General features: G+C 35.9%; 1 protein-coding gene across 7 annotated transcripts in view; it reads right to left on the bottom strand.

Annotated features, from left to right (window-relative positions):
• The window catches only part of tcf12.L (transcription factor 12 (HTF4, helix-loop-helix transcription factors 4) L homeolog), a 133,941-nt gene that overhangs the window by 86,555 nt on the left and 24,447 nt on the right, over positions 1 to 22,939 (bottom strand). For all 7 annotated transcript variants that reach the window (XM_041586765.1, XM_018253035.2, XM_018253037.2 and 4 more), the window contains 2 exons: positions 7,713 to 7,783; positions 3,179 to 3,281 (listed from right to left, as the gene is read on the bottom strand). In XM_041586765.1, coding sequence (XP_041442699.1) covers positions 3,179 to 3,281; positions 7,713 to 7,783 — 174 coding nt within the window. The remainder of the gene's footprint in view (positions 1 to 3,178; positions 3,282 to 7,712; positions 7,784 to 22,939) is intronic.

The following is a 22,939-nucleotide window of genomic DNA, read 5'->3' on the forward strand; positions in this document are numbered from 1 at the left end:
GAGCAATGTTTGAGGAAAATCATGGTAGCATAACAGCCATAATCAAAAGAGAAACATGGAGTTCTACAGACTCTTCAAACATTACATAGCAAATATATATATACAGGTATGGGATCTGTTATCCGGAAACCCGTTATCCAGAATGCTGCGAATTCCGGAAAGGGCGTCTCCCATAGACTCTATTTTATCCAAATAAATCCAAATTTTTAAAAATGATTTTCTTTTTCTCTGTAATAATAAAACAGTACCTTGTACTTGATCCAATCTAAGATATCATTAATCCTTATTGGAAGCAAAAGCAGTCGGGTTTATTTAATGTTTATATAATTTTCTAGTAGACTTAAGGCATGAAGATCCAAATTATGGAAAGAACCATTATCCAGAAAGCCCCAGGTCGGTCTCTCGGTCTCTCTCTCTCAAAGAATTGCATGTTTAAATGGGTCTCAAAAACACAATATTATGGCACATTATCGCTTTACTTAGTATAAAAGACAAAACCCATCACCCAAACACTATGTGCATAAAGCACAAGGAGATGACAGCAGCAAACTAATGTGAGGCTTGGTTTACTAGGAAAACACAAAATGCTTAGTAAAGATTAAGAACAAAACATAGACATAGCAGAAAGAGCTGCAAAAGAAAATTGCAGACCACCAGGATTTGGATTTAGCTAATCCATTTAGATTACCATGGCTGTGTTTTAAAAGGACAGTACTAAAGATGCAAAATAGGTCACGCAGGCAAGAAATAAAATACCTCTAAATACCATCAGTGTGTAGTAAAACAAACAATTCAAAACAAAAACACCCACAAGACAGTATAAGCACAGTGCTACCTTGATTTGCTGCCTGTCCTGCTTAATATATAGCTGGCATTATAACCATCTGAAAATGTAAAGCTTATTTGTGAATTTACCTGGCGGTAACCAAGGCTAGTGATGCTACTAGATGGGTATATAGAGGAAGCACTGTTCCTTTTAATCATATCATTATCATTTCAAATGCCTCATTTGCAGTCTTGCAGTACGGTTTTCAAGTACAAGTGGAGAATTCATTATGAAAATAAAAAAATTTAAATGAATAAAAAAAATGAAAGTTTTCTTTTGTATTTTGCATTGATTCAAAAACCATCAACAAATGAAGACAATTTTAGACACCGACAGTTAAGGTGGCCATACACGGGCAGATAAAGCTGCCGATATCGGTCGTTTAGACCAATTTGAAAGCTTATCTGCCCGTGTTTGGGGGCTTCCAACGGGTCTTCCTGATCAATATCTGGCCACGATATTGATGGGGATGTTTTGATTTTTACCCGACCGACCCGTCAGAGCCCCTTGACGTATCGTAATCCAATCATTCGACCATACGGCCGAACGTTCGGATTACCCCCGATATAGCCATGCCGTTAGTGGCATATCAGGGAAAGATCCGCTCGTTTGGCGATGACGCCAAACGAGCGGATCTTTGAGTCTATGGCCACCTTTAGATATAAAGTAGTTGCTTCTTGCCTCAGTACACCTCTTATGCCACTGTGATCTGACCTATGGAATCAGTTGACGGAGTCAATTTTAGTTGGATTCTGCCACTACAAAGAATGTTTTAATTGCTCTCTATGGAGCTGTTCACACAACTGACTGACAGCAACACTATTAAAGGGATAATCTTAATGAAAAAGAAAAATATTTACACCTGAAAAATAAGAGAACTGGTTGTCTTTGCCAAACAGAATCTGAACCCTGAGTACTAGTAATGTAGTTACTGGCTCAGTTTAGACATCGCAATTTAAGGAATATTATTTCAGTTGTAGCATTTACAAAACTTTAGGTCATAATTTACTATAAAATATCTTAAATAAGACTTTGTTAATCTATTAAAACGAGTTATTTTCACCCTCTATATAAAAAGTCTTTTAAATAAGGCATATTGCCCTTGTCACCCAGAAAAGGTTTCCTTTCAATTAGGAGTGGGGGTTATATTTTCCCTTTAAATTCTGACTACTTTACTCGTTAACATGATTTCTTTATTTTCATTTATAGATATTAGTATCTACTATTCAGCCCTGTCCTTCACTCCTCATATACAGTCAGTTATCAAATCAAGTCTCTTTGACCTAAGGAACATATCCAAAATACAATCATTTGTCACCCAAAATTCTAATTCTCTTACTCATCAAATCACGTCTAGACTACTGTAACACTCTCTATTAATAGGCCTTCCCTGCCAGACACGGTCACCTCTCCAGGACATAACAAACACTGCCGCCAGGCTTATACACCTCAGCAACCGCTGAATTTAAACTAACGACCCTGACATTCATAGCACTTCATAACTTTGCCCCTCCCTACATCTCTAAACTCGTCTCTAGATATTCACCCAACCGCTTACTACACTCCTCAACTCTTCTATCATTACCTCCTCACATGCTCACATTCAAGACTTTGCAAGGGCTGCACCCCTCCTCTGGAATTCTCTCCCATAGTTTGTCTGACTTTCTCCCAACCGTCCTGCTTTCAAAAGATCTCTTAAAACACACTTGTTTAGCGAAGCCTACCCTCACTCTGTTTAGCTACCAAATGTAATACCATCTGCAACATCTCTCACCTGCTTATTTCTGATCCTACCCACTCCCACGCCTTGTTTCTCATTCCTTCCCCTTTAGATTGTAAGCTCTTTTGCACAGGGCCTTCCTCACCTTTTGTACCGGTACTGGTTACGTATGTATCTCTCTATATTATATGTATGCTACGCGTGTGATTTCTTTGTATAAGCACATTTATAACTACTAATTTAAAAATACTACTGATTTTAAAGTAGGTATGTCCCTGCTATGGATTACTGTTTAATGTCAAAAAGCCGCAAGGCACTGTCCCCAAGTTTTAATGATTCAGATAACAGATTCAGAAGAACCTTCAAAAGAACCTTCATAAAAGCAAAATTTCCCCTAAGCCCCATATAGCCTGTACTGGAAACATACAGATTTGTTCCACTATTGTTCTGCAGTAAATGCATCAATTAACTGTAAGGAAAACACTTCACAATTAAGCTTTTCCATTTGCAAAACCTAGGGAAAAAAACTACAGTTGTTCAGATGCTAAATGTGTCACACAGAAACAAAGGGATAAACATGTCTCAGAGGCAAATAGGCTTTTAGAGCTGTTCTCAAAGAATTACCTACTTACCCATCAGATTTGAGTTCATGAAAGGTGTTGGGGACAATCCTTCATGGGGGCCTAATCGACTGTCATTTAAGTGATCACTGTAATGAGGACTGTCTGAAAAACCCTGGGGAAAAAAGAGCAGAGTATTAAAAAGATTATGTGGCAGTCTTGCTAATTGACTGTAATGCCACTCCTAATTCATATTTATGGTTATAATTGGCTACTCATCATACAGTTAGCTTTGCTCTCTGAATATTTGAAGTTATCCAGTTTAGACATTTTGCATGGTGGAAAACTAACAGGCCTTATTTACATACCAAGAATCAACATAACATCCTTGTGACGAGTAATACATGGAGAGTGCATACATTTATCTGCATCAAATGGGAAAAATGTTCAGTAAAAAGCAAAAATAAAAGCATAAATATACAAGTCCTTGTGGGCAGGGGGCTCATTACATGCTGCATGGGATACTTCTGAAGAATATGTTACCCCTTTATAAATAAATAATAATAATAATAATGTAGGACACAAGTAACATGGGTTGGTTATGCTTTGTGCTGACTTTACATACATTAGTGGGATTTTTCACTTTATCTGGACATGATATTTTTTTTGTTCTTTTAGCTGCTTAGGTTCTGACAATATTGTTTGAAGTGTTCAGTAACCCAACCAGACCTATGGTCCATTTAACATTCAAACATTTGGGGAAATTTCCCTCTTCAGCCTTGAATGCAACACATTTATTTCATTCAGATAATGGGGTTTTCTATAAATAATAATAAAAAAGGTATCAGCAGTAGATTCTCAGATTTATCCTGTTACTGATCCATATTCATTGGATATACAAACAATGGCAAAGGTGGCTCTGTTAGTATAGTTATGGGATTGGTTATCCAGAAACCTGTTATCAAGAAAGCTTGGAATTATAGGAAGGTCATCCATCATTTCTTCATATAATTCAACATTTTAAAACATTTCCTTTTTCTCTGTAGTAACAAAACAATACATTTTACTTGCTCTCAACTGAGATATAATGAATTCTTATTGAAGGCAAAACAACCCTATTGGGTTTATTTAATGTTGAAATAATTTATTAGTATGGAAAGACCCCAGGTCCTGAGCATTCTTGATAAAAGGTCCCACACCTGTATTAGGCTTTCACTTGAAAATCTATGTAGAAAATTAAAGTACACTGCTAAGAAAAGTCTCAAACATATCTAGCTTTAAATAAAGATGTCAAAATAAATATTGTTTATTCCTAATAATCGTTCTGGTTTTCTACCTATGTTTTCAAATTGCCACAGAGCATTATGCCAATGAAGCCACTGGTAGAAGCCCCACACAGTCATAGCATAACACTTTAAGTAGGAGAACAAACACTCCGTCAGATTTCATTATTACAATGAATTATTTGCTTATCTGTATCATCAAGGACCTCAGGCTCAGAAGTAACAGATTCACACCAAGAACTTGGTTTAATTCACAAATCACTGAACATTTATCATGTAATAGCCTATAGGCCATAATGTGGCCCTATATTGTTAACACTGCTGTGTTAGGGATTCCAAAGGCACAGTAACTGAAGGCTGTAGAAATGTCATATCACAACTACTTTGGATCAACTTGTTACTTGTTTCTGAAGAAATAGTTTGGAGCGTCCAAAATCCCAAATAGACCTACTGCCCGTTTAATATGCTATAAAGTTAGTGATGAAGATGATTGATAGACACAGATAGAATTGCTTTGACATTTACAACTGGATCATGACCATGAGGGCTTCCTTTGGTAGCCATAGTTATACAATCGTATGTCAGATAGGCAGCATAGAACAGCAGCTGCCAAGGTTAATACATGCAGTTAAGGGTAACAGGGAAAATGTATTTGGGTCAAGGCAAAAACACAGTCAAAATTACTCATTGTCCATTACAGCAGCAAATAAATATATTTAACATAATAATCAATATTTCTTGAAAAAAATTATGTATATTACTCTAATTCCAAAACATTAACAGAAAAATATTTTAATAAACTTTTCAGAACAAATGTTAATAGAGGCCATACAGCATCTCCATTACACAGGGCCAAGATTTTTTTTTTGTGATTCAAAGGTACAAACAGAAGAAACATTGCTTTAAAAAGTGGTACATCTTGGTGTCAGTGTTCTGCTTTGAAGGCTGTGCTTTCTTTTTCTCTATGACAGATACGGTTATTCACTACATAAAAACTTCTAATTACATACTGGCATAAACATAAATGGATGATGACATTGTACAAAAACATTTAAGAGAAAATGTAACTTTTCAGATTAGTTTTATCAGGACACATTGCCTTTAATTGTTATTATCTCATCTGTACTGTATATAATGGCACAATTAAATGACAGAAACACACCAGTGGGAAAAAAAAAATATTGTGAACCTCTTTCAGAAGCCATACAGAACCGTTTGCGATTGATGATTGGAATAAGCAGGCATCACTTCAACAATTATGGCAATTTCCAAACTAACTGTATGGTCATCTTTAACAATATTTAGATAATAACTCACTGGCTGAGTGGATGAGATAAACCCAGCACAGTCAACCATAACTTCAAAGTGTTAGAATAGATACCTCTCCCATTGACTTATACAGGGCCTTGACTGGTCTGAGACGGCGGATTTTTGAATTCTGGCTTTTTGCAGCATCGGAGCATAATAAATCTGGGGGGGGGGAAATCGATTTTTTTTTCCTCTAAAAGTTTTCTAGTGAAAAAAACTAGAATTTTTCAAGAATTCACAACTCGATCGTTAATAAATAACCCTCTAAAACTTAGAAACCCACCTATAAGAGAACTCAAATCACTTGGGACACAAAGCTCAAAGTGAAACTGCATTGGTCCATGCTACCTGTGTTTCAGCTGTAATCTGACCAACAATTTGGCTGTCGCCAATTTTCAATATTATCTGGCAGAACAACGCAACTTTATTGTGGTCACTATTAGTAAACAGAAAGCACCGAATACATTTTCTCACCAACTAGTCTTCAGGCTGAGCCTTAGTGTCACTGCTTGAAGTACCCACAAGGGGCCCAAGTTTCACAGTTTGGGAACCACTGCTCTAAAGAGATATTGAAATACCAATATTTCTATTTTTTTATTTTTAGCTGTTTGCACTAATAAATACAAAATTCTATCACTAAATACAGATATAGGATCCCTTATCCAGAAATCTCTGAATTAAGGGATGGCCATAGAGCCCACTATAAGCAAATTTTTAAACCTTCCCTTTTCTCACTAGCAATAAAATGGAACCTTGTGCTTGATCCTAACTAATCTACATTAAAAACAAATGACAAACATGACAAAAAATCCTATTGGGTTCATTTAACATTTAAACGTTTTTTTAGCAGACTTAAGTTATGGGTATTCAAATTACAGAAAAATTCCTTATCCAGAAACCCTCAGGTCCCAAGCATCCTGGATAATAGATCCCATACCTGTATACCCAACACCATTCAATGGGTTGCAAATAAGGTCTTGGCCCACTGTGATCTGAATACTGTTAGTTTCGATAAAACAACATAAATAACACGATTGCAATGCTGCTTTGTGAGAGTAGGACAACTCTTTCAAAATGTAAACACAACATTTTCCCAAACTACTAAACTAAACATAATTCACTGTTTTCAGACAAAAATACTAATGTTTTTGATAGCTAAGTGTTCATTTAATCTCTACTACCTTCTTGTGTGTTTTAACATAACAAAAACTCATGTTTCATTAATAAATGGCTTTGCAGTTTCAGGGAATGATAACTAACTAGTGTCTGGGAGGTCAGTGACAGAGATAAACAAAAGATAGATTTATTTGGATTAAGCAATAATAAACACATCTGAAAATGGTTGGAAATTCTGAAATGTTAAAGCTTATGAATAAACAGCTCAACTGCTTGTGAATAAAAAAGGAGGTTGGGAAACAAGCAGAACTAACAGTTCAGGAAAACACAGCAACACAAAATCAAGCAAAAACATTGACATGTTTGCATCAACAAAACAGCATACTTTCACATTGTACAATATTGCTTCATCTTTAAATGTACATATGCGCAATGCTAGGAGAAAAGCGTCAGTGAGCTCCAATATTCATCTGCCCCAAACATTACTTTTGATATTATGTGACTTCAAGGTATATTGCGTCGCATACCAACAAAAAATTGTAGGCACTTACAGATCCCACAGACAGGCAAGGTAAGAAAAACAGAAAACTTTAATTCAAGCAAACATAAGACTAAAACAGGCTTATTTCGTGCACCAGGGTATTTAATCATAGGCTGAATCAACGCCTCACAATACATTAAAAAGATAAAGTGCCATTTTAACCCCCTTCTGCATGTATTTTGTAAAAAATTATACAATGCACAGTAAAGGCCATTGTATATCTATTGTATAGGTATTACCACCTTTTGCACAATAGTTGAAAAGCATGCATTAATTCATTGGTAGTTTTTTTCCTTTTGTCAATTTATATATTCACATTGCATGTCCTCATGCTAATTTGCCTTAACCTTACACTTACCCTTGAAGACTCATAGGATGGACTCAACTGACCACTTGTTCCCCAAGAGGCTCCTGATCTTTCATCCATACCTGCAGAAAAAAAAATGTTATGTTATTAAAGAGAACTACAGAAAAAAAAACAGGTCATACTTTTCAAAAAGAAAATGCCATGCATCTAATCAGGGTTCGGTTTTTCAATTCTATGTATTCAGATGAAATACAGGTATGGGATCTGTTATCTGGAAACCTGTTATCCAGAACATTCCGAATTACGGAAAGGCCCTCTCCCATAGACTCAATTATAATCAAAAAGAATCAAAATTTTTTAAAAATGATTCCTTTTTCTCTGTAATAATAAAACAGTAGCTTTTACTTGATCCAAACTAACATATAATTTATCTTTATTGGAAGCAAAACCAGCTTATTGGGTTTAATTTAATGTTTGAATGATTTTCTAGTAGTGTTAAGATATGATCCAAATTACAGAAAGATCCATTACCTGGAAAACCCCAGGTCCTGAGCATTTTGGATAACAGGTCCCATACCTGGATAACCCCATAGTAACCCATTAGTGATTCGTTTTCTCAACCAGCAAGCAGCAGGTTGAATACTGACAGCAATCACCCGATTGGTTGACATGGGTTACAGCCCAGGTGGGAATTTGCCCAGTGGTTATATATGACCCCCATGTTCTATTATGACACACCAACATCATGATAAGGAAGGATGCAAGGAAAAATAAAATGGGATCAGGGGAAAATGGGATCAGGGGTCCCTGCTTGCAAAAGTTTATAATGTAAACATCATAAACACACAGCACTGCCACACTGTGACTTTAAAAAAAGAAGAAAAAATCTGTTCAGTTAAAAAATAAAAGTAACAAGATGTTCTGCTATAGTGACAGCTATTTATGAGTATAATGAAGAATTATAAATATTTTAAATTGATTCTGATATGCTCCTTTTGGTATAGAAGGAATGTCCATATTTTTTAAAACAGGCACACAGCCCTATGTAAAGATAGAATACACAGCATAACCTTCAGACCTTACCCAAGTTAAAGATGGGCTTCAGGCAGAGAAGGTGGCAAAACCCTGAATTAGGGAGGAGATAAAACACAGCAATGGGCCCTGTTTTAAAGAATACTAAAACAATTTCTCAATATATCATAGGACTGTGTGAGTATCACTTTAAGCAAACTGCTTAAAGTAAATTCCAACACAATAACAGACTTATGTTAATATAGTCACACAACTCATGGGTGTGCCTTCTTCGTGCCTTGATTTCATTTTTATGCATGGCACATAGAAGGGTAAACTAAAGGTTACCATCAAGTTTCTCACTTGAGCTATTTTAGTGGGTAATATACTCAACCTTAAATGTGTGTTTAAAATGTTTTGGTTTACAAACAGAAGCAGCACTGGCAGCATGACTAGAAACAGCAGATAAGGTAATTCATTTGGGACTAATGTATTTAAATGAATACAAGGGTGACTGCTTCCATCCTAATTCAGACTTTTTTTTCTAAAATAAATGAATGCCACAAAAAAAACACAGGGAAGGGTACATGCCCACAAAATAAGTTAAATAGAGAATTTTACATGTTCAAATAGAAAACGAGGGGAATAAAAAAAGATCATGTTGCTTCACTGAATGATACACACTGCAACAGAGAAAAAAGACCTCTACACCTTAACATTTTCCAGCGAGTTGTCATTAGCACAGGGAATATCTATGATATCAACCACTCATGGTATCTTTCTATTGCAGGTTATAAGAAAACCTAGAGAGTACCCCTGTGTGTGAAGGCCTGCGATTTGCTGTTGGTAGCCCCTATGTGGACTGGCAGCCTCCAGGAGGCTCTATTCGGCAGAATACCTGGTTTTTATGCAACCAAGCCAGGAATTAAATAAGTACCTGCTTTGAGGCCACTGAGAGCAACATCCATGGAAGGGCCCAGGAGGTATAGGGGCCCCATAAGGCCCCAATTCATATATAGATCGAATAAATATTGGTAAAACAAGTCAACCCCTAAACATTTTGGGGGCCTGAAAAATAATTTGCTATGGGGCCCAGTAATATCTAGTTACGCTACTGGTCTAATGTCTTCTTTCAAGAAATAAAACAATATTACACAAAATGTAAAACAAAATATTGTGCCAATAGTTTGCCAACATAAATACAAATATGAGCAGGCACTCTGTGATTTCAATGTTAACAGGACAATTAAAATAATACATTTATCTTTATTAAAGTTTACAAGACCATAAAAAGGCTTATGCCGAGCCTATGATTAACTGCCGCACAGCATGAAATATGGCTTTTTTATGTTAATGCAAACTTTAATAAAGATTAACTTTATAATTTTTTTAATTGGACCCGTCAACGTTGGAGTCATGGAGTGCCTGTTCACTTTGTACATATGGTGTGATGCACTCCTTCTGGCTGTAGGTTTGAGGCTTGGCAGCCAAAGTCTCTACTGGTGAGTCTATAGCTGTTCTACATCTGGCGTTATCTAGTTTGCCAACATCGAACAACAAAATTACAAATATTGTATAATAATTATTAGTATTATGCCATTAATGCTGGACAGTATGGCTCTTTAAAACTCAATGTTAAAATTAAATTGCAGCACAAATAATACTATGACACATACAATGTAAAACATAGTCACGACAGCTGCAATAATAGCTTTTGATATTTCTGCAGAGCATTATAGGCAATTTCTTGAGTCATATGAACACTCATTAAGCCACAGGGTCATAGGGGGAAAAGGCTCTGTGGCTGTGGGTGAACAGGGTCCTGATGAATCTTGAACAATTGAGAGCATTAATTTATGTTTGCATGGTTTGGGTGGATTTAACAATATTGTGCACTGAGGCTCATTAATTTCCAATGATACTACTGTTGAGTAATAAAGTCTTGCCAGTTAAAGGGATACTGTCATGGGAAAAAACATTTTTTTCAAAATGAATCAGTTAATAGTGCTGCTCCAGCAGAATTCTGCACTGAAATCCATTTCTCAAAAAGAGCAAACAGATTTTTTAATATTCAATTTTGAAATCTGACATGGGGCTAGACATATTGTCAATTTCCCAGCTGCCCCAAGTCATGTGACTTGTGCTCTGATAAACTTTAATCACTCTTTACTGCTTTACTGCAAGTTGGAGTGATATCACCCCCCTCCCTTGCCCCCCCCCCAGCAGCCAAACAAAAGAACAATGGGAAGGTAACCAGATAACAGCTCCCTAACACACGATAACAACTGCCTGGTAGATCTAAGAACAACACTCAATAGTAAAAACCCATGTCCCACTGAAACACATTCAGTTACATTGAGAAGGAAAAACAGCAGCCTGCCAGAAAGCATTTCTCTCCTAAAGTGCAGGCACAAGTCACATGACCAGGGGCAGCTGGGAAATTGACAAACTGTCTAGCCCCATGTCAGATTTCAAAATTGAATATAAAAAAATCTGTTTGCTCTTTTGAGAAATGGATTTCAGTGCAGAATTCTGCTGGAGTAGCACTATTAACTGATGCGTTTTGAAAAAAACGTGTTCTCTGATGACAGGATCCCTTTAAGGATGTCAACTGGCCAACTCGTACTCTTTTGAGACTCAAGTTATGGATCCCGTCGGCTGTGAGCTGTGTGGAGCACTTGCGGGATTTCTCTCAATGCAGACGTGTCACCTATGGAGACAATAGCTAAAAACGCATCATTGCACCAGTGCAATTCTGTCTGAGAAACTTATGAGTATATTTTGGTGTTCTAAGAAACAGGTGACTGTGTTAAAGGGTTGCTGTGAACAGGATTCAATTTCTGAGCACTACAAAACATTGGTTAAAGAGGTGAGCAGAAACCTTGCAGTTGGGACATACTGACATCACGTATTAAATGTGATGCTTTTTATCATACTCAGTTTTTCAGCTGTCACACACTTATAAATCGCTCCTCAATGAATCATCATTTTCTATGACTTCCCTCTACATTTTGTAGGAATGTCACTTTGTGCAACAGAAGTACAATTGAACCCTGGCAAGATGTTTATCTTTCTCTTCACTAAAGTAGAATATATTTGTCACAAATAGTTTAAGTTTGAGACTGTAGCCATATGATGACCTTATGTATGTTGATTTTAAAGTAGTAATAAGACGGTATGGTCAGATGGGCAGCTAAATACCATGGAAACTTGTCCATTTAGAAACTACTGCTTATGAAGTTTATGGTACAATGTAATGATTCACTTTCTGAACCTGGGCTAACATAATAGTGGCATCATCTTATCACATCAAGTCACTGTTTGAGTAATGGAAGTCCTATGGGGCTTGTCTGCAAACCTTTCCAGTTCAATCTATTGTGCCTGCTCTTAAAATATCTGAAACAAGTATCATCAGATATGGACACGTCAATTACTAACAGAGATATTTCAAATGCAAATAATAGTTCTTGATATTTAAAAAATAAATAAAAAATCCCACTAAACGTTTTAAAAATGAAAATCTGGAAGATCATCTGTAGTGGTAAATAAACTCTAAGGGAAAGGGAAGTTTTGTTGAACAATGTGGTTAAAATAGTTTTTTTAATATGTTGTTTGGTAATAATGCAGTTGCGAGACCTAAATCATGTGACTCAACAGACAATGAATCACAGCAATATTACTTGTGTAACATTTTAAAACACAACATGTAAAACGTGTGCACAAAGCAGCTGTATGAGAAGCTGTAATAAATAGCAATACAAAATATGCCAATAATAACCCAACTAGCTCAAAGTCGAAACGCATACCAAAAATATTTAAAGATGGCAGCCATGCATGACATTTGTTGACGCCCGTTAGAAAAACATCACACTTGAGCATCTATGTATACAGAGTTAACTCTGCCGTAAGAAATTTCTCTAAATAAAACAAAATGTGCATACAGGCCTGAAAAAAAGTCTAAAACGTACGCTTATTTTTAGCTTTATAGTTTTAGTTTGTTTTTTTCCTCAGTTTTAATCTAAAGATCGTTAAAATACCAAGTTAGAAACACTGGAATTATTTTTAACAGAGTTATCGCTAATTAAAATTACCTTAAACAATTTACAAGAAATAATGAAAAGACATTTAGAGTTATGACAGTTGACAGGATAGTCTATTGAGCTGGGACTACTTTATTTTGTGTATTGATTAGTATTTCTGTGCAATTTGTATTTTTTTTTTACATATATCCTTTTAAACTGCATGCTGCGCAATTTGCCCTTTACTGGATTGAGAATCAAAATAGGACCTGGTATTTCAGGTACTCAGAGACCCAAGCCCTCCAATAAATAGTGACTATTGATATTTTACAGCAGCCCTTCTTGCATTTGAAAGAATCCACAGATTGCCAGGCCTGGCTCTTTATAAATACATGTCAGTAATAATAGCCTAGTTACTTGCACAGTAATTCAAATCTAACCAAGACAGCACTTGCTACCTCAGGAGATAACTCACAGCATTTAAGAAGTAGGTTAGATAGGTCTTTTCACAAAATGTGGAGCCCATGTCACTCACTGTTAAAAGCAAAAGAAGGCAGTGTATGTGTTTGGGCAATTTCTGAACTCCTGCAGAGGGATACTTGAGTACCATACATACTGTAAGAGGCTTTCTGGGATACATAGCATTGGCATACCTATGAAATTGAGTTGGGCTTACTATAACATAGTAATCTATTAGAAAAAATGGTTCTTGAGATATTGTTCCAGTGATAAATGGACATCTGTTTAGAAATGCTCAAGGAAGGTTACTATGCCATGCTTTTCAGCTAGCAGCCAAAATGTCCCATGTACTATTACTATAGCATTAGTCCAGGTGCAAGCATATCCAAAGCAAATTATTCAACAACAACTGGACCCACAAAAAGTACCGGCCATGGATTTTGCATTTTTGCCACTGAGTTTGCTATCTTTAAAAATGCATCAATCTGAATTAAATGTATCTTTAAAGTTCCTGTCTGTTTTGCTGACAAAGAAAATGCATCTTGTGACAGTATGAATGAACTAATTACTGATCTATCCTGCAGAATATATGTTTTAGAAAGATCAGGTTTTAAAAGATTGAACCAACAATGATATCACATTAAAAGCCTAAAAAATCTACATTAGGGCCTTTACACACAGGTGTTATTTTTTTCTACATCAGACGAGCCTTTAAGTTTTGAGCATATCTAAACACTAGATAACAGATTCTATTTTATTCTGTACCCATGAGTATTCAGATCTTCTTTTAGCACAGCTGTGTTTAATTGTGTTTTTGTAACACAACATGTTGCATTTGAAAAGCATTCAGAATATATATTCAAATAAAGAAATGTAAAGTACACAATAAAATGCTCTTTAAAGCATTCAGCATGCATTTCAAGAAACATCTATTATAATGTCACCCGATAGTACTTCCCATAGTACCGGTAACCTAATGGAAATTTTGGGCCCTAAGCTCATAATGGGGAAATGTGGACTTGATTCCATTACATTCAAGACGTTTTGAGACTGTTTCTTGTTGATTACTATAGGAAGACGAAAGAGGGGCTTTTTAAACTTTTTCTGCCTGATGGCAATGTGACGTGGGCCTAAGCTTGAGCACATTTTAATCATGGGATCTGCTTTTGTAGACAAATAGTTCTGTAAGTTTGGTGTCTGTGGCTGCCCCTCTAGTATTTAAATTCAAATTTTAAAGGCTTTCCAAACAGTTAGGCACTGGGGGCTACTTATCTGCACTGCCCAGTTGAATACAATTTAAATACAGTCATTATTAAGGTGATCTAAAAAGGACAAATTTGGGTATTTATTACTTCTATAAAACAAGTAGAAAGTATATGCATTTAAGAAAAAACATCCGAGAAGAAGAAAATATATATAGTACTTCTGCCCTTGGTTCACCAATCTGCTCTGCAGAATACCAGGCGGAGAAAGTTTCCAGGTGAATCACAATAATACTTGCTACCTTTTCCATATTAAATACTAATAATTATTCCATATCTACCATATGTAAAAGAAGATCACAACAATCTGTTCCTTGTCCTAAGCCAGGATGTTTGAATTTATTCAGGCCCCTCCACTACTTAATTTCCTTCTTGAACTCGTATCAATTCTCTTCTTGAAAAATGTATAATTTCTGCTTAATTTTCTTTATTTGTTTTCCTTCTCTTCAGCTTTACCCTTCTTCTATTCTTCTCTTTACCATTTGTTTTTTATACTCCTGATTTCCCTTCTTTCTGCCCATAAACTAGAGTTATCTCCTAGCTCTTGACTTTTCTTTTTGGTCTGATCTACCTAGGCCATTTTAATTACCTCCTTCCTGTTATGACAGAAAATGTTTCAGCAGCACTCCGATAAGGGAAAATAAGTGGTTTATTTGTGCCACAAAACAGGCAACGTTTCGTTCTTAGCTTGATAAAGGGTTGGCTAAGCCCAAGACATTGCCTGTTTTGTGGCACAAATAAACCACTTGTGTGTTTTTTTCATTTTATTCGTTTTTATTCATACCATGCCTATTGTTTTGCAAACTTCTTTGCCTCTTTCCATTTTACCATCTCTCTTTTACTAATGTCCCTCTTATCCTTCTTTCTACGCCAATATCTTTTTTTTTTTTTACATTCCTCTGTCATCATCTAAATCCTGCAATTCATTATTTTCCCTTTCCTTCATTTTCAAATTAGAAAAACTTCCCTATTATATCCAGTTTGCTCACTTCTGGTAAAATAAAGAGTGACTGGACAAGTAGTGAGAGATTCAAACAGCTGTTGCACAATTCCAGTGCAATTCCCTCCTTCAATAGCATGCCAGTCTAAACTCTTCAAAACGGGTGTTTATCAAGCTTACTTTGCGGATTATATTTTTATTTTATTATATTTACTTAAAAGTCTAACATAATAATTATGGTTTAATAAAAAAGCACTCGAGAATCATATCCTATGCTACATATGTACCAGGCATTTTTCTGCAGCAGAGAGAGAGGAAGCTCTTGATTAACATATATTTAATTGTAGATTATAATGAATAATGTACCCCCTGCTAAAACGTCTTATAAAGATATTAAAAGTTACCGCAAAGTTGCGTGACCTGTATAAAAGCATTCGGCCTGCAGACTCACCCTCCTATATGGTAACTCCTCAGTGATTTCTAATATCTTTATAAGAAGTTTTAGCAGGGGGTACATTATTCATTATTATCTACAGTTAAATGTATATAGGTTAATCAAGAGTATCTAATATCTTTATAATACACAAAAGCCATGAATATCTTGTAAATTATATCCTTATAAACGGTGAGTAGTGATGTCATCCGTTATAAACGGTGAGTAGTGATGTAATTTCTGTCACATGACTCACTAAAATTTGTGTATTATAATTAATAAAGGACCCCCAGTTGTAAAATATGAGGATATTATAAGTTACCTCGGAGTTCCATGACCTGTATAAAAACACTCAGCCTTCGGCCTTGTGTTTTTATATGGTCATGAAACTCCTCGGTAACTTATAATATCCTTATATTTTACAAGAGGGGGTACTTTATTCACTATATAAATCACAGTAGGGGCTACATTATTCACTATGTAAAATGTAAGATATCAGACTTCAACATAGCTAGCTACTGGCTTACCAGACACCACTGAAAATGAGAGCTTTACATAAAGCGTGCCCTGATCTTTAATTCTATTTATGCAATGGGTCTAGGATTCTGAAAACAGAAGCAATCATGAACACACCAATAAGAAATAATTTCCATGGTGCAGAGTACAGAGTAATGCAGCATGATTAGCCAATTATTATATTTGTTTATATACGTGGTGTTAAAAATAAGATTGAACGTTTGCAAGAATATTTAAGAGAATGATAGTTTTACTAAGATCAAACATATGCGCTGTTTCATAACATGCCTAGATTTTGTTATTTATGCATTTTACATATCTGCACATTTATAAGCTTAAGGCATGTCACACAGTGGCACAATGCATTTTACAGAATAAGAGACGAGATGGCCATACCCTAAAGCTCTGCTAAACTGCTTTCAACAGAAGGGTCGTAAATAAAGTTTAGTCTAGAATGTCACACTGACAATTATGTTTTCAAAAGGTGGCAACTGCAAATGGTAATGGTTCTGGTAAAAGAGAAATTGTTGCATTATAAAAAAAATATGAAAATCCACTTAACTGTTGAGGATGCTTAATACTTTAATTTTCTTATAGTTTTTGAAATGTAAACAATTTATGGGTGAGCTTTCGCAACCGAACATTTTCCCCTACTATAGAGAACTCTATAACCATACTGTTTGTCAGTTGTGCAGTGCAATTTGCCGACTCACGCTGGGGTCAGCCAAGCACTTGTTACTGACTCACAGTAGTGTGTGTGTGTTGCAGCTGCAAAAAAAAAAATCATGCTGAGGAACTCAAGTAAACCATTAAATATATAAACAATAGTTAAGAGAAAAATAAAAAATATTTTGTTAGAATTCACTATTGTTTAGCAGATTTTTATAGCAAAGTTGGTTCCCCTTTAAGTAATTTCAATGGTTTAACCACGGTGTTACAAATGACACATAAAGTGCTAGCAGCAGTGCGGGTTCATACATGGCTCATGGAAATAAGGACAATTGTTCGTGCAACACCAAAATTCAATGTAAGAACCTTCAACTGTACTTATGAACAGTATCTAGTAGTGATATGTCAAAAGTAACTGGACTGGAGTAATCGTGAAAATGCTTTATCACTCATTCAAGCAGCTTCTTCAGTTAAAGGGATTCTGTTATGATTTTTAAGATGTCGTTTTTATTTCTAAATTACACTGTTTTCACTGCAAAGAATTCACTCTACCATGTAAAATGTAATTCCTAACCCAACAAGTGCATTTTTATTAGTTGTAATATTGGTGTGCAGGCAGCCATGCCAGGTAATTTTGTCATGTGCTTTCAGAAAGAGCTAGCACTTCATGATGGAACTGCTTTATAACAAGACTATTGTTTCTCCTACTCAATGTAACTGAAGGAGCCGCGGTGGGACTTGGATTTTTACTATTGAGTGCTGTACCAGGGAGCTGTTATCTTGGATCAGGAAGCTGTTATCTGGTTACCTTCCCATTGTTCTTTTGACAGGCTTCTAGGGGTGAAATCACTCCAACTTGCAATGCAGCAGTAAAGAGTGGCTGAAGTTTATCAAGCACAAGTCATATGACTGGGACACCTGGGAAATTGACAATGCCTAGCCCTACGTCAGATATCAAAATATCAAAAAGTTTGCTCTTTTGAAAAATGGATTTCAGTGCAGAAGTCTACGGGAGCAGCACTATTAACAATGTTTTTCCATGACAGTATAACTTTTAAGTAATTTTATACAGCAGTACTTTTTACTGATATACTTCCAAAAATGTTGGAATTAGGCTTTGCCTACTAAGCAGGTTCCTCTTTCTCTATCTTTGCCGGACTGCTGTTTTTATAACACTTATTGCAGTTTCATAATTTCTATGAGCATACAGTCTGATGAAGTACAAGATAAAACAAATGTAATATATGTTACTATGAAAGGTTAGTAGGCAGACCACCAGAAATAAATCAGAAACAACACAGAACTTAGCGTGGGAATCGAAATGGATTTCTACAAAGTACCAACATAGAAAAATGAAGGCACACTTGTAACTAGCACTTAGGTTAACATAGAGAAATGCTCAACCACATTACCATTTTACATATAATCAATGATATTTGCATTCTGCCTTAAGTCTAGATTGGCATTTTGTTTGGCTACGGTATGTAGCAGGATACAAAAAAGGGGAAAATAGTGCAGTGTGCCGCAACTAAAAGTCAAATAAAGGCACTATCCAAGTAAACCACAATCAAGTTTCCCAAAAATCAATAAAAAAAAAGTACAAAAGCATTTTAATAGGAAATGAGATACAATAAAAGCCTGACACATTTTGTGCCTGTTGGGGCTGAGCCTATGAGTAGGTGCCTCAACAGTCATGCAACGTGTCAGGCTTTTTTTGTCTCGTGTCCTAAGTACATGCTTTCATACTTTTAACTATTTTTGATTAATTGTTGGGAAACACATCATTTTGCCTTAAGGTAATGTAGCAGCACATAAAACTATACATTTATATAAGATATGTACCATTTCGAAAAAATTTTAAAAAGTCTCTATCTCCAGATTAGTGTTATTGCATTTTTTTTGTAAACATACATCTGTTTACAGGAGTTTAAAAAGACATAGCAGTGCATTTAGGAGATTATACACATCTCAATAGATTTCTATTCCTGGCCTCTATGAAAAAAACTGATTTTAAGCTTTTTTTTTCCTTTAACCTAAAATTTTGACACAGTCAGCAAGTTACAACAAGGCATGCTGAAGTGCCAAATGGAAACTACTTAATCAACACTTCAGTGAGGAAAACAGCAGATCTTACAAAGTGGATGGACAACCATGCTAATTCAGCCTAAAGGTAACATTTTAACAATAAACAAGCATTACATACAGGATTTCCAGTTTTAATAAAACGAGCAGTTCGGCAAAATTAAATTGTATGGTCAATTTACTGAACCACTGATTTCATTTAACAGTCTACCCTAAACAAGTAATGAACTGTAGTGCATATACCAAGAAACTGCCAAAGGTTTACTGTTTACAGCACACATGGCAACAAAATTGTTCAGCTTATCATGTCTATCACACAATTCAGAATAGCAAGGTTTACCCAAAGCAAGAGAACAAAGAAGTGCTATGCTCATAACTCTACTGCAGCATTGGTTCATATCAGTCTATTAAAAAAAAAAAATAATATAATAATAATAAAAATCAAGTTGAAAATACTAAGCTAGCATCAAAATTACAGCAAAAAAGCATGCGGCTTTATGTATGTGACGATTCTCATTCACCCAGGTCATGGTATATCTGTAGAAATAAGTCAAATCAACTGGACTTGCTGTGTTTTTTCCTTGAAGACTTTTCACCAGTCACCCAACTGGCTTTCTCAATTCAGAATAACTTGTAAATAGGATCTTTCTTTGGGAATTTATATATGGTCTCCATTCTCTCCCTACCAGCTTTGACCTACTTCCTTACTTGTATCATAGGCAATGATGCAGTCTTTTGACATGTGATCATACTGAATAGGAACTCTAGATGGTATATCAATACCTCATGAAAATCATGCCCATGTCATTCCCAGGACCCATACTGGCCTTTTTGTATGAACTTGGTGCATTTCAGGTTGTCTCCTGCGTTTCCATATAGAAGTACATAGCAACCCTTTTTCCTAAGCATAAAGTCGACCTGGGAACCCTTTGGGAGGCTTTGCTGCTTCATATTTAACTTAGTAAACATAAAGTGTCATGCTCCGGAAACTGTATCCTTGAGATGACAGGTATCTCAAGGATACAGTATCCTGGTACAAGTGGATTTTGGGCCAGAAAACCCTCTCATGTGTGTAGGTTCAGGAATCAGCCTTACAAATTGCTTGCAAAAAACTGTTAAACAAGAGAGCAGTACTAGAGGAAATTACCAGGTATTTGTTTGAATTAAAGCCTATGGCACACAAGATGCATTGACTGGCACAGTGCACTAAATCCAACATTCACTTCCCATTCAGTTCACAGGAAACAATCTGCCCATGGTAGATATTGGAAGTTAAGTATCTAAGCAATTGGTAAATGTAAAAATAAAGATAAGGACTGCTACTTTAAACACTACAGCAAAGAGAAGCTTAAACCCATCTGATGTGAGATCAACGAAGCATTTAAATTGTAGTTCTACAATCTAGGAGATAGATTGATCTGTTCACATAATGCTACCAAGACTGATTCTGTGGGTTAGATGGAATTGCACAAACTTCAAAAACCTTCTAATCATATTTTCAGTGACAGGATTTGACAGATGCAGTCTGTAGTGTGCACAAGACTTCTAAAAAAAATGGTTAAGATAGCTACACAAACTACACAATTAAAAAATACTCAAGTATATCCAATTACAGTACCCAATGTGAATGTCAATTTATGTTAACATTTTATAAATATATATGTTCATAAGGCAGGTTATAACTAAACTCAAAGGCTGTGACATAATTACGTTGTGTATAGACGATCATTTCTGTCCATTTTGCATGTAAATAGCTTTTCTGTTTTTTTTTTTATTTCCAGCCAGCGGAATTATGAGGAACAAGAACAATGAGAAGTGCATGTTGGGAAAAGAAACCTATGTTGACGGTCACGTGTGATTTCAGTGGCGTATTTACGCCCGTCTGAGCTTTTTTAAAAACTTAACGTAAAAACGGCATGTCTGGTCTTGCCCTAAAGTTTACCGTTTCTGTCTCTGGTGTTGGCAGCTCGGTAATCCAGGAGCAGATTCTGAACTGTTACAATTTGCTACATTTCTTTTATACATTTCTAAGCACTATCTGTGGAATATCAGCAACTATTGTACCTATTCTAACAATTATTTTTAATGAAACTCAGGGATTCAGCTCAGCAAGTCCTAGGATAAGAAATGTATCAACTAATGAATGAATTTAGAATAGTTTGCAGAGTTGGAGATCCACCCTCCCAGAGCTGCTTTAAAAGGTGAAAAATTCACTTTAAATTCAATATTAGAAACACAGTCAAAAATAGAAAGTAACTGGAAAAAGTCTATTTTCTGGGGATCTGAAAGCAAATGAACTAGAAAAAAATTGAAGGTGAACAATCCCTTTAAACAACAGATCAATATGCAGATTCATTCAAACTAGGATAATTGGTGGGAATAAAAAAAAAAATTTTGACAGGGCTTGTAGGTTTTGCACCGATCTAATACTGTAAAGTTGTGTATTTTCTTTTTATTGTTGCTCTCTCTATTAATTGCGTTCATGCTTAAAACAGGCACTTACTGTGATTTTTTGGAGTGCATTCATACAAGAACTAATTCCATACAAACTATTGTACAGAACTAAAACTTGCTATGCAGTGAATGGTGTTACAGCATTTATAGAGGGGTTTGATACAGATTTTTCAAAAAGATTTTATTTTTTATTTTATGTATTTGTTTCTTCATATAAACAGTGAATGGGTCTGCCAGATGTCTAGCTTTGCACTATTGGGTCAAGGTTAAAGCTAGTGTATGTATGGAGGTCTCTATGTATAGTGCTAGCCAGATAATTTAAACAGTCTGGCAACTGTAAATAGTTCACTAAGGGACCCACGGGTCAGGCTGACTTGGGTTAGGCTCTTCTTCTTGTAGCAAGGCTGAGAGAATCTGCTTAGGGTTTTCTAAATATACTAGCATGTTATCTGCATAGAGTGACACCTTCTCTGTGCAACCCCTTGCCCTATGTTATCATGTTGAATCTATTAGCATACAGACATCTCAAGTTAAAATCAGTGGCTTTAGAATGCATAAACACAGTATGATCCGGCTGTACTAGATCCCATATTATGCCTTTGAGCCTGTTAGAGAGAACTTTAGGAGAGAGATGGGCAAGTATGAAGCACAATTCTCAGGGGGGTTTGCTGGGCTTGAGAGGGCTTCCTCTCCTATCTGCTTGTGGAAGCCACCATAAAGGACCTTGATTTTTAGGTTTGCCTCCCACAAAGAGAGCCACTGGGCATAATCAGGGAAGACTTGGGGTAGTATCTTTACACCACCTAGAATTTGTAATATTTTGGGTGTAACTAGATAAGAGTCAATACTAGATAATGCAACTGAAGAGACCATATAGCAGATATATTGTTGGATTGTAGATTTCTCCATTTACACGCAGTTAGGTCTAGTGTGCTGCCCTTTTTGGCAAATAAGAAAGAATCATGTGGGTTATGTTTCTACATCATCATCTAGGACCCCAAGTTTGGCGATGAACATCATACAGTATTCAATGCCTAGGTTACACAGTTAGCGTTTGCCTCCCATATATAATCTCCAATTTAGTTGGACAACAGTAGAGTAGTCTGGGTACTCTCATTCAAAGAGTAGTCCCTCGTTTTTCCATGCAGCATCTCTGTCTCTATAGTCCAGCAATTAAATAAGAAATGCTCTAGGAGAGGCCCTGGGGGAAGGGGCCATGTAAGGACCCTATGTGCTTGTTCTATCTCGCTATAGAGATTCTTACATCTTTACGTATTTATGATATTGAATGGTTTAAAAGCATTTCTCCCCAAAAAAATTCAAGCATTAATATTCATTTTATGGAAGAGGGGAAGGGAGAGAGAAAGCATATATAAAAGCAAATCTATTATTGGAAGCTTTTCCAGAGCAATATAAATGCTTTAATGGTTATT

This window comes from Xenopus laevis, chromosome 3L, assembly GCF_017654675.1.
Source record: "Xenopus laevis strain J_2021 chromosome 3L, Xenopus_laevis_v10.1, whole genome shotgun sequence".
NCBI lineage: Eukaryota > Metazoa > Chordata > Amphibia > Anura > Pipidae > Xenopus > Xenopus laevis.